Raw genomic sequence first — 13,409 nt, forward strand, 5'->3', positions numbered from 1 at the left:
GGGGAGGTTGTGTGTCCTCTCAGCTCCGTGCGCTGGCCCCCGGGAGATTGTGTTTCTCTGCTTGTGTTGTTCAGTTGTGTGTTTTTTTGGAGATGCTGCAAGCATGTTGTAAAATTGCGTCATGTGTTTTCTTTAATCCGGGCGGCTATGAGTTCTCCGGAGGGGGGGGGGGGGGGGGGGGAGTGATAAATGTGGCCACAGTTATGGTAAATTAGGAAACAGGAAACTGCTGATTAAAATTAAATTCCTCTACTTTTTTAATGTGATAAAATAATGAATGATATCAAAGTAAGATAGAGATTTGGTTTCCAGAGCTTTCATCCACATGAAAACTGAGCAAACTGCTCGGAGCACAAGATGTGGAGCTCGTGATGAGTGTTTAGCTTTTTTTTAAATAATAAAAGATGTCTTCTGCAGTGGAAATAATCCAATTATGATATTTACAAGACTTGTATTGTTTTCTCTGAGCTGCAGAGCGCCGAGGACTCCGGGGGCCGAGAGAGATGTGGCTCCAGTTTGGTCATTTAACAAAAAAAGGAAACTGCAGTTTCATCCGTTTAAAGCTCCAGATGTGGAGCTTGTGATAAAAATGTTTTAGTCAAAATTCTTATTTTGCCTAATTTATCTTTTTTACATCTTTTTTCGATCAAGAAGTGTTTGATGGGAATGAAAGACGAACAACCTGGTCTTCACCCGGCCACAGAGACGTTTTGTTATCTGCACCAACGCACACGTTGGCACTGCACACAACATGCCCCAACACACACACACACACAGACATGATGCAAACAGACACACACACACACAGATCATTGGACAGGAACAGCCCTGGCATGTGATGTATGCTGGCACATCTTTAAAGTGTGTGTCACTCTCTGTCTACCTGAGCCAGTCTTTGTGTCCCTCATATTCCCATGCCAGCACCCCCCCCACCCCCCCATCATCCTGGCAATAGTCAGGCAAAGCTTCGGGCACAGCGGTGAGTATTGTGGGCATCCTGGCAGCCGGCTCAGGCCCCGTCCGAGGTATTTCGCACACTGTACGGCTAATTAGACAACAATGGAGGCTGCTCTATGATGTAGAGCAGCTTGTGTCTCCATCATTCAGCCGAGGAACAATGAGCGATCTGCGACGCGCATCCTGAACACAACTGAGCTGCAGCACTTAATGAGTCAAAGCTGCTGCAAAATACATATGATAAATAAATAGATTTGTGGAAATGACAGAAACCATCTTTGAGAAAAAACCTTTTAAAGTTGTTATTTCAACACAAACGTCTCCACGGAGCTGACACCCTGATTATCTGGAGTTTTATTTTGAAAGTCAGGATCTTGTGAAGCCAATTCTGATCAGATTGAAGTGACTGGAAAGTTTCTTCTCAACACTTAAAACCACTTTAACGTCCAATATCTACATCACTTATCATTTTAACGATTGCAGGAGACTGGAGCCAATCACAGTTAACATTGGATAAGGGTGTGTGGGGGGGGGGGGTAAATCCTGGACAGCTTGGAAATCGCTATCAGCCCCAAAATATTGATTTAAGACGCAAGCAATATCTCCTTCATCAGCCTGAGCTCATGCTCTACCCTCCCACATCTTCATCCTCATCTTCCTCCTCTTCCTCTCCTCCTCACCTGCGGGGAACCCGTCCCAGATCTCCAGCCAGTCGTATCTGCAGACGGCGCCCGGGGGGGGTGTGGTGTCGGGCTCCATGTCGAAGCTGTCGAACTCCACCACGATCTCCGACATCTTGGGGGCGACGATCATGAAGGTGCAGTCCAGGTTGTTGGGGTACTTCTCGGGGAAGCCCGGCGTCTTGATGACGCCCCGGGGAGCCGTGAAGTTCCTGGAGCATTCTGGACCTGCGAGGGGAGAAGACACCGAAAGTGTCAGGACGTGTTTGGACAGAGTGAATAATTCTCACTTGGACAGAGGTGAGGACCCTCAGAGGTCAGAGGTCACAACCTGTTCTCACATTACTGCCTCTTTTAGGACCACTTCCTTTTTACATTTCTGTTTTTGGGGCTTTTTACTAAATGAGGCATCCGGGGTTGGTTGAAAGGTTAAAATACAATATTTCAAAATAAAAGCCTTTGACTATTCAAATATGCTACAACTTTATGAAATATGTTGAACAGAAACAAATTCCTTGCTTTCTAAATGATGTTAACATCTAATCAGTCAATAGAATTCACAGAAACTTCACTTCACAGGATCGAGGATAAAGCAGCTAAATGTGTGTAGAAAAAAAAAACTGCTTCAAACAACACACCCTTTGTTTTATTGAGAAAAAAGAAAAAACATCTGTGTTGTGATTGGTCCCCTCCCCTGTCGGAGCCGCTTGTGTCTGTGTTGTGTCTGTGTTGATCGCAGACAACAAACAACACAGACACACACACACACACACATGTACCCTACATAACCAGTGGACCACAGCCTCAGTGTGTTTGCAGTGTACAGTCAAATATCAGTGTTGTCTGGAAACACTTTGTGTTACTCACATACAGGCTCTTATTTATATGTTCTCATGTCCTCTCGTTTCTCTGAGACATTTTACCAGAGACACTTTCTCTCTCTCTGATTTGTTCTCTCTCTCTCTCTGATTTGTTCTCTCTCTCTCTCTCTCTGGTTTCTTCTTTGTTTCCTTTACAATATAAATAGTTTTATTTTACACTGTGTGTTGTTGTGTTACACCTCCTGACCATGTTAAGTAATTCATCACACTTCCATTCATGCACAACACCTTCCACAGAGCTGTTGTGTTTATATACTGTTAGAGCGTTATTTAATCTTCATTCTTATGTTGTTGTGTAGCATTGTGATGTCATTGTGTTACATTAGAATCAGAGCTATGTGTCATCAGCCCGTGGTGAAAAGGTTGAGACTATTAAAAAGGGGAAAGTCGTTTTTCTGTCTTTTGAACGAGGAGACGTCAGATTACAGATTATGACATCATGCAGTGACCGCTCTATGTTAACATGGATTCCAGTCGGACTCTACAATGTGATTAAGAAGTTATAGTACGAGGTCAGAATGAGTTTGACCGTATTCAGGCTCAGGTCATCAGAACGTGATGTTTACAGGACAGTGTCTTATTCAGATTATTGTCTTAATCTGGTTAATATTATATTAATCTCTGCAAAACAACAAACGTCTTTTGTAAGAAGCTGTTTTCTCCAGATCGTCAGTGCAGCTCATGAAAAGTCAGAGTGAGCTCACGTCAGTCGGCTCGGCCTCTTCACACCTCGCTGCTGCTAAAGTGACACGAGGCCACGAGACGGTGACTGATCTCTGGAGGAGGAGGAGGAGGAGGAGGAGGAGGAGGAGGAGGAGGAGGAGAAGGGGAGGAGGAGGAGGAGGAGGAGGAGAGGTGTGGACGAGGGTCAAACATGCCTGCAAGGCACCGAGAGACGTGTGTGTGTTGTGTTGAAGGCTTCACGTGTTGTGAGCCCAGATGTGACCTGCATGTTTTCTGAGCGTGCCTGTTAACAAGACTACACACACACAGACACACACATACACACATCCACACACACACATGCACGCTGCTGTGGACCCCTCCCTGTTGACACAGGTGGTGTCATTAAAAGGGCGACATGATGAATGATGTGGAAGGATGAGCAGCGAGGGATGAGACGGAGTCGAGGCTGCTCAGCTGGCACACTTTCTCTCTGTGTGTGTGTGTGTGTGTGTGTGTGTGTGTGTGTGTGCGTGTGTGCAATGTGCAGATGGGTTGCTGTAATCTGGGATGAGGAATGTTTGATGCTTTTCGTCTGTCAAGGTCAGAAATCAATTTCAATCATCAGGAATCACCTCTGTCAGGGAGGTTATGTTTTCACCTGCGTCTGCTCGTCGCTTTGTTTGTTTGTTTGTTTGTTTGTTGTATTTGTTTGCAGCTTTACACAAACACTTCTAAACTGATTTTAATTTAGCTCCGCTTGAAACACGTGAAGAAACTAAATGTGGCTCAAGTCTTAAATGTAAGTGTTTCAAAAAAGATGAAACCAAACAAAAACGAGTATGTTTGTGTGTTTGTTCAATGCCGTATATGAGCCTCTCTGTGTGTGTGTGTGTGTGTCCATGTATAAATTGTGCGTTGTTACATATGTGTTGTGTCACTCCTCTAACATCCCTGCACATTGTTCTCGTCTCCCATTGGCTGATCCTGTGTTCATCCGTCATTTTTGCTTCTTTCATCTGTTTTTATCAACAGCCCTTCAATCAACTGCTGTAGAAGAGTCCCCCCCCACGCCCCCCCCCCCACCCCCCCCGCCCTTCTGGTACGACCTCACCGCTGCGACATGTGTTCCTGGTTTGAAAACCTGCAATAAAACGAGAGCGGTGGTTCAGATATAGTTCCAGGAGAGCGGCGAGGCCTCCGGTTTATAAAGGATGTGTGTTACGTGGTCGGCAGAGGGCGGAGCTACGGCCGCGGTGGTCACGGTTAGAAGAGACGGATGTGCCAGAGTGTTACAGCCCGACGCTCATTAGGCCGGGGAATCAACCCGCCGCTGCCGAGTGCCGGCTCTGAGGCCAAACGGAGCTGGTCATCTGAGCGAGTCGTGGTTTTCTGTGGCGGAGGTTTGAGGTTTTTTCTCTTTCAGTAAATGACAGACGTGAAAGAAAGAGCTCAAGAGGTCAAATTCCATTCTGAACACGACAACACTAATATTTACAATTAAATTAATCTTAATAAGTGTCTCTCCAGTTAAATGTTCTGTAAACGTATTATTGTTTTAAATGTTATAACTATAAAAGTTCAGCGCCAATTTGCGTTGTAATCCGTCCGGTTGTTTTTGTGAAATCTTGCTAAAAAACAAACAAACCCTCCTTGGCCGATGAAACGAATCAGAAATTGTGCGTTTTCTTTCCAATTGTGTTGCTCTGATTTGACAATTTAAACCATCACAGCAAAGAGAGAGAAATGGAAACACACAGGGACGTTCATTTAGCGGCTAGTTCCGACTGTAATGGATTTTAAATGTGGGAGGGAAGAGGGAAGGCCGGGGGATTACCTGAGTGAGCACGAGGGCTGTTTTTAACTTGTTAGAGAGGAGAGGACCCGTATTGAGGCCAACACACACACACACGCACACACACACACACACACACACACACACACACACACACACCAGCTGCCCTAGTTTCAGAGCCCCTCTCCTGTTTGCCAGAGCATCCATCTCATCTGCAGGTCACTCCTGTTGCCTCCAAGGACAAACAGCCCATTAGCTAAATGAGCCTGGGGTCCCTGTGCACCTGTCTGTCGCACACACACACAGACACACACAGACACACACAAAGGCACTGGAGACAGATGTACGCACATGGTAACACAAAAACAAACAACAGACATGGGCACAGGTTATCTTGTGAGAATATGTGGCAGCGACAACATCAGGAAATCGGTTCAGAGAGATTTTTCAGGAAATAAGAAGAAGTTGGTTCAAGAGGTTTTGGATCCAGGAGTGAAACTTTATGAATTACAACTTTAATCTCTTTATATTGTGACCAATATATGATTAGTATGATAGTAAGATATCAACTAAACCTGAGGTAGATGATCAAAGTAAATGACAAGGTGACCCTCACACTCAACCCTCCATGAATCCCAATCATATCGGTTTTATTATAGATCAAAGATTTAATATGAATCGTCAGAAATCTTCCTGGAAGCTATGAAAAGAAAAAAGCCTCAATGAAAAATGTCTGTGAGCTGGTGCTGACCTACTTTAAAGATTTATTACACTGACTTTCTAATAACGTCCTGTCATCCATCAGTCACGGCTCCACGCCGCTCCCTGGATCCCAGTCGAGAGGAGCACACTTTAAAGTTCTGGTATCAGAGGGAGTCCGACTCCTCTCACCCGACTCCTCTGACCAACTCCTCCCACCCGACTCCTCCCATCGACTCCTCTCACCGACTCCTCTCACCCGACTCCTCCCATCGACTCCTCTCACCGACTCCTCCCACCCGACTCCTCCTACCCGACTCCTCTCACCCGACTCCTCTCACCCGACTCCTCTCACCCGACTCCTCCCACCCGACTCCTCTCACCCGACTCCTCTCACCGACTCCTCTCACCGACTCCTCTCACCCGACTCCTCCCACCCGACTCCTCTCACCCGACTCCTCCCACCCGACTCCTCTCACCCGACTCCTCTCACTCGACTCCTCTCACCCGACTCCTCTCACCCGACTCCTCTCACCCGACTCCTCTCACCCGACTCCTCCCTGAAGCTCCAGAGAACCCTTCATGCTCTTCATTTCTCATTGTGCAGAGCAGGACTTTTCAAATTGTTATTCCTGGATCCTGTGATTCTATGAAAGGTTATCGCTCTCTGGGGCGCAAACAGAAGAGGAATCTAACATAAACGCATGTCCCCCCCCCCCCCCCCCCTTTTTTTGTTATCTGATTTATCTCCAGTCCCCATTGGTGGAAAACGAAGTGGTCACCGGGGACTCGGCGCTCTGGCAGCGACTCAAGTGGACCCGAGAGGGAAGAGCAAATAGAAATGTAGGACACGGGAGCAAGGTTCCTGTTTATGTAAGTCCCCCCTCCCCGGCTGGGAGCTGCTCCAGTGGCATTGTGGGTCTTTGAGTTTGTTTGGCCTGAGGCATAGAGGTCATTGTCCCACAGGTTCATCTCGAGCTGTGTGGACGACCTTGGACTTTGTTCCTGTTTTGTTCTCTGACAGGCACACAAATATAGATTATCTCTACTTTTAAAGAGATTCTGATCATTTACACGTGTTTTATGAGCCTAAACTGAGTAATATGACTGTTCTTTGATTATAAAGCAGGTTTTAATATCACATTTATAACCAAATTTAAAGAAAATCTATATTTATGGGTTAAACGCAACAACCGGATAACATATGATAATCTTAAAGTTGTAGTAAGTAAATACAATATGAATTAAAACTAAAAGCAGCTCTGAAATTCACACGAATGTTCACGTTGACTTGTGTAAACATGAAGTAGATCATTAGCTCTGCAGGTTGTTTGGTTAACGAAAATACTACAAACAAAGAGCAGCAGTGGTTTGACTTGAGTTTTAGAAGTTAATCTGTGGACTAGTTCAAATCCTTGATGATCAGTCATCCTCTAACCACAGCGTATGAATATACTCAGTCAGTACCAGCTTGATAAAAGTGCATTAAACCATCCTGGGGTGGTAAAACCATCTAATTCTCCACCTGCTGAGTTTCCTTTCTCTTTATGACCGGAGGTAAAATTCACATAAACACTAACAAAGTCCTTTATTTTGAAAAGCATTCGAGGCCAATTAGTGAAAAGTTTCACGTGTGGATCTATTCTTCTCGAGGTTGAAACAATAAGGTTTTATGAAAAGTGAATTTGCTTCTAAGTCCTAGAGAGCAGGCGCAGTGAAACATGTTGTGTGATTCATCTGTTCCTGTTTCCTGCTCCTCAGCTGCCACTGCTGAAATATGTAAACTGCTTTTTTTTACTAGCGTGTTTATTGCAGATTATTCCTCCTCAGGTGCAGCACGATGATGTGCAACACTGATCCAAGAGCTGCAGGACAAACCGGAGCCGTGTGGGAACCTGGCTTCACTACAGCAGAATCTGAGTGGGCTGGTTTCCATCAGGCGACTCATCACTTCCCGAGCAGAGAACAGCCGAGCGATCTCAGCGGTGTTTGAGCTCTCAAGCTGACGCTGCAGCACGAGGACGCTCCTCAGAGGACGTGTGAGGAGACGAGGGACCAGAGGACGCTCCTCAGAGGACGTGTGAGGAGACGAGGGACCAGAGGACGCTCCTCAGAGGACGTTTGAGGAGACGAGGGACCAGAGGACGCTCCTCAGAGGACGTTTGAGGAGACGAGGGACCAGAGGACGCTCCTCAGAGGACGTGTGAGGGGACGAGGGACCAGAGGACGCTCCTCAGAGGACGCGTGAGGAGACGAGGGACCAGAGGACGCTCCTCAGAGGACGTGTGAGGGGACGAGGGACCAGAGGACGCTCCTCAGAGGACGTGTGAGGAGACGAGGGACCAGAGGACGCTCCTCAGAGGACGTGTGAGGGGACGAGGGACCAGAGGACACTCCTCAGAGGACGCGTGAGGAGACGAGGGACCAGAGGACGCTCCTCAGAGGACGCGTGAGGAGACGAGGGACCAGAGGACGCTCCTCAGAGGACGTGTGAGGAGACGAGGGACCAGAGGACGTGTGAGGAGACGAGGGACCAGAGGACGCTCCTCAGAGGACGTGTGAGGAGACGAGGGACCAGAGGACGCTCCTCAGAGGACGTGTGAGGAGACGAGGGACCAGAGGACGTGTGAGGAGACGAGGGACCAGAGGACGTGTGAGGAGACGAGGGACCAGAGGACGCTCCTCAGAGGACGTGTGAGGAGACGAGGGACCAGAGGACGTGTGAGGAGACGAGGGACCAGAGGACGCTCACCTGTCTTGAAGACCTCGTAGCGAACGGAGAACCCGGCCCCGTGGGTCTCGTAGTCGGAGACGAACTTGATGAGCAGCTGGCTGCCGCTGGAGACGATGGGGGACGGAGCGATCTTCCCACAGAACTTCCCCAACATGGGCGAGAGCTCGTCGCCGCCATTGTAGACCTCCACGTAGTCGTACCTGAGGGAGGAGAGAGGACACACAGGTTTAGGTTGAGTTAAGTTCGTGTGGAGTTTGGATGAAGCTGAGCTCATAATTGATTCTTCTCCCCAGAGGATTATCGAGCGCGGCTGCTGGTTTCCTCTGTGGCGCTTTATTGAGTCTTCACTCGAACGCTCACAGCTGCTGAACATACGCACGAGTAGTTGTTGTGTCTGAGCCTCGTTTCAATCTGCTCCGGGGCGATCGAGACTTGATTAGTGCTAACGCGATTTAAAAAAGAGCTACTTCGCTAATTTTCACATGTGAAACGTCAATTTACGAGACTTCAGACGTTTAACAGAGAGCTGCACCCTGGGAAGAGAAGGATGGAGGCACTGGGACCGAATGAGTGTTAAAGAGCTCAACAGCTCGGATCAGGAAGTGAAAATCTAATTAACTTTTTTAATAAGAAAAGTGTAAACATGAGCAAATCCAATTTACAGCTAGACTCGATGAAATGTGGGAAAGTTCAGGATGAAGAATTTGGCTAAAAGACAAATGGGACAATAAGAAATCAGGCATTTGTTTTCTTGTGATTTATTTAAAGAGCAGAAGAGAGAAGGTTCAAAGATTTAATGGTGGAGAAGAAGAAAGTCACAGATACTTGACACAACACTACATTCCCACAACCAGTGACAACCACACCTAGTTTGGAACAGGCAGCCAGCACCACTCTGGACCAGTGACTCGAGAACACCAGCAGGAAACAGGTGCACATTCCATATTTATACCAGTGAAGTCAAAACAAGTCTTGTTTTGCTTCTAGATTTTGGCTGAATTCAAGTGTTTCTGACAAATATCAGTCTGGGAAAAACAAATCTCTCATCCAGCAGCTGGAAAGCAAAAGGACTCATGTTGAACATCTGCAGGTTCATCTTCTCGAGTCATTATCTCAACGGACGGCGAGGCACCGGGGCTTAAGGTGCATTTAATATCAGAATCAAGATCTAAAATCAGGTCAGGGTGTGTCTCCAGACATCCACAGGACTGAACTGGTAAAGAGAAGTGATGTCTTCACCAGTTCTGTCTGGAGAACGTGAGCAGAGGAACAGAAATGAGGTGGATTGGATGAGACTGGATGAGCACCAGGCACTGGGAGCCTCTGTGGGTCCCACTGAGCTGAACTGGAAGACTCAATCAGTCCCTGCTGCACCTCATCCTTTACCAGCTGACACCCGTCTGTCCCCCCCGCTGTCCCCCCGCTGTCCACTCACAGCCTCAGAGTGAGAATACGACTCAAGCATGGATTTTATCTGTAGTTATTCCATGTTCCTCTTGTTGAGGGTTAAGAACAAAGAAAATTTTTGATTTGGGAATATGGGTTGTAGAAATAATATTTGATTGATTGCTTGAAGTGTAATTCAGAAGTGTTTTTTTGTGTATATGAGCATGTACAGGAAGATTAGAGGCGCAGTTATGCTCAGTGCTCAATACGGTTTATAATATTTAATCTTTAACTCGTTTAACAACAAAAACATGAACCCAGAAAGCGAAGGAGGCTCAAATCAAATCCCCTCACGAGTTCTCTGTGTTCTGTTCACACTCAGCGTGACCCGTCCAGCTCTCTGCCTGTCAGACGTGTCTGATGTTATCACACCAACATCAGAGCATGAAGATAATCTGAGATGACCATCAGCCCCGACCCGGCCTCAGATTCCCCTCCTTTCTGACTGTGAGGAAGTGAAAGCTCAGAGAAAATGATCCGTCGAGTCTCAGACGTGGAAAACGACTCAGGTAGAAAAACCGTCTAATTCGAAACATTTGCACAAACTTCAAAAAGCTGCTTTAAAGTCCCTCGTAGCTGACATCTGTGTTTTCTGTCATAGATCTTCGTCCCTGTTTTGATAAGTGCTCCAGAGATAAAGCAGAACTTAAAGTGATCTAATGAACTAAGGAGCTTCTTCCTCTTCCTCCAGCTGGGAAAACAACTGGCACATTTCTCAAAAGCCTGCAAAAGAGAGAAGCTGACGTTGTGTCCTTGAGCAAGACGCACACCGTCCATATCAGGTTCTGCTCTGAAACTGACCTCTGACCTCTCCAACCAGAGAACAGATGGTCTCTCAGCTTGCCGACCTGCAGCCGACGCTCTCAGGTGAGAATCTGTGGAATGCTCCACTAATGAAACCCTTCGTTACACAATCGACAACACTAACGCATCGACAACCCGGCGTCCTGCTGCTGCAGCTTTATTTCTCACATCTGAGCCGGAACAGACACACACACACACCTGTAGCGTTCCCACACAGACGCTCGGTGAGTTCCCTGATCTCTAACAACGTTACAGCTCGTCAGGTGGAATCTGTCAAAGAGCCTCTTCATGAGATTAACATGGGAACAGGTTCTTCTGCACAATCTCAGACAGACATCAGACGATTGGAGCGTTGGATCCGTGCGGTTCAGCTGCTCTACACAGAGCGATGGTGATTTACTCTGCAAAGACATGTGTCTGAGTATTATCTGGATTTACCGGAGGCTGTTCTTGGAAATCAAAATGCTTCTTAGACGAGGTAATTAGCATAAAGCCTCTGAAAGACTTTATTGGAAAGGTTTCTTCCAGATAAACCTCATTTGTAAATATGTAAAGTGATTTTTAAAGATGTCTCCTGGCAGTTTGCGTTCTTAAGAGAGTTTTTAAAAATGCCTGCGGGCCCGAGTCCAACCGAGGACATTTGATTGTTTTTAAACACTTGAGAGTAAAATGAGGTTTCACCCTGACACCAGCAGGAAGATGAGAGAGATTTGATCAAAGAAGCAGAATCTGATAGAAAAGGAGATCATATATTTATCATAAATGATCAGTGGGCCGAGCGATACAAATGATTTCAACTAGAATGTCAATCATATAGCAAATACCTAATGGAATCCAGTGGCCTAATGAAACTAGACAATTCACTAGACCCAGATTTTAATTTGGATCTGGTCCAAATGGCAGAAACGCATAAATATCGGTCCTTTAAATACATCTGACTTGTTTTAAAATGAAGAAATAATAATTAAAAATGATTTACCTCAGATTTAAAACTCATCTTTACAGTGTATAACATGATTAAATCTCTTAACGATCAATACAAATTCACCCGAAGACGTTTAATCGAGAGCCTTCAAATCTCGGTCCTCTGACTGTGTGTACATTCTGCTGTAAACATTACAAATACGCATATTACTGCAATATCATTGCCTCAAAACAAGAACATCCAATTAGAATAACAAGCAAACTCTGCAGTTAAACAGAAAAACTATTATTCCTCACAGTTCCACATACATCGAGTCTGTCTCTCGGCTGTTTACGCTCATGAAGCATCTGCAGCTCTGACGCCTCGTGGCACAAACAACATTTCAGAGTTTGAACCGAGTTATTTGAGCCGGAGGTGAAACCAAGAAGCTGTTCTGACTTTGTGTCTGTCTCCCTCCTCTTCTCCACGGGCTCGCAGGCGGCCGAGGAATCGGACTCAGGCTGCTGAGCTGTAAAAGTCTCGGTGTCGACACTGATGCTCGGGTGATGGCGTTTTTATTCATAGCATCAAACTTGGCCCTCGCCCCCCCCCCCCTCCCTCCCTCCCTGCCCGGCCGTGTCTTACAGAGGCTCATAAAAGAAGAGCCATGGGGAGAGAGAGGTGTGTGTGTCTGTGTGTGTCTGTGTGCAGTCTGTGTTTACAGAGACAGGCCATTTAATGAAGTGGCTCTTTCTCTTCACACTCTAGTTAAGGAGAGAGTCTCTCAGTCTGCCCCCCCCCCCCCCCCCCCCCAGTCCCCTCACATCACTCATTAACCACACCAGCTATTCATGCCCTCCCCGTGCAGCTGTCCATAGCAAATGCCTTGCTCAAGGGCGAAGCGGTCGCCATTCCATATGGGTGCCCCGCGGCAGATGTTTGAAATTAACATTTCATTCTATTACCCGGCGCTGGAACCCGGAGCGAGGTGCAGGACAGAGAGAGAGAGAGAGTGGACTAGATGTCAGACGGTTAATGAGCAACCGGGAGCAGGAAGTTCTGGGAAAGTTCAGAAACTTTTCTGCATCGGGTTCCACGACGAGTCTGGAACCTTCACATTGAAAGTTTTTAAAGAAAACAACAAATCGGGTCGTGCATCTTCTCAAACTGACGTGATTAGAAATCATTTAACGTATCTCATGAAAGGTTTAGAGTTGAGAAATGAGATGTGATGATATTCTTCTATCATCATCCATCGGGGGTGCGACCTTGGCAGCCATTGGGTTTTTAACCATATCTGACCCAAGCATATTATTATTAGCAGGAACACTATTTCAAAATACTGGGTTATGTCGGGTAACACAAAATCGAATGTGCCAACAAGCTGCTCAATTATTAAAATGTAAGTTTTAACCATTTTACTGTATCAAGTTTTATTTACTCACTAAGCCTCATAAGAAACAATCTTCTTCTTTCCAGCCAGAGCAGCGATGCAGATATAATCATGTGGGTCGCCCTCATTTCCTCATTACTGCTCCGGGCCTGAGCTTTATGATCTGTATTTATTTATATGTATACAGGTCAATATTAAGTACCAACCCTTGTAAAGAGTTATAGCTTTAATAAAACAGAAACTCTATTGAGCTTATTATGGAAGCACATCAACCAATTTAATCATCATTTCTTATTTGCAAGGCGTATAAATGAAGCAAATAAAAACTTGAATCTTGTGCCAATAAATATGTGAATAAAGTCCTGAAGTGCTCACAGAGGTGAGATGTTATGATGGAGACTTTAGAGACGTCCCTTGAGATCAAAGGATTCAAGCTCAATAAAAACGAACATT

General features: G+C 46.1%; 1 protein-coding gene across 1 annotated transcript in view; it reads right to left on the reverse strand.

Annotated features, from left to right (window-relative positions):
- Nucleotides 1-13,409, reverse strand: part of LOC133968818 (neuropilin-1a-like) — a 70,908-nt gene that overhangs the window by 42,121 nt on the left and 15,378 nt on the right. Inside the window, exons 3-4 of the mRNA XM_062405028.1 lie at nt 8,428-8,609; nt 1,638-1,865 (exon numbers count right to left, since the gene is read on the reverse strand). Of these exons, the coding sequence (XP_062261012.1) occupies nt 1,638-1,865; nt 8,428-8,609 (410 nt within the window). The remainder of the gene's footprint in view (nt 1-1,637; nt 1,866-8,427; nt 8,610-13,409) is intronic.

The sequence above is a fragment of the Platichthys flesus genome, chromosome 14, assembly GCF_949316205.1.
Source record: "Platichthys flesus chromosome 14, fPlaFle2.1, whole genome shotgun sequence".
Classification (NCBI taxonomy): domain Eukaryota; kingdom Metazoa; phylum Chordata; class Actinopteri; order Pleuronectiformes; family Pleuronectidae; genus Platichthys; species Platichthys flesus.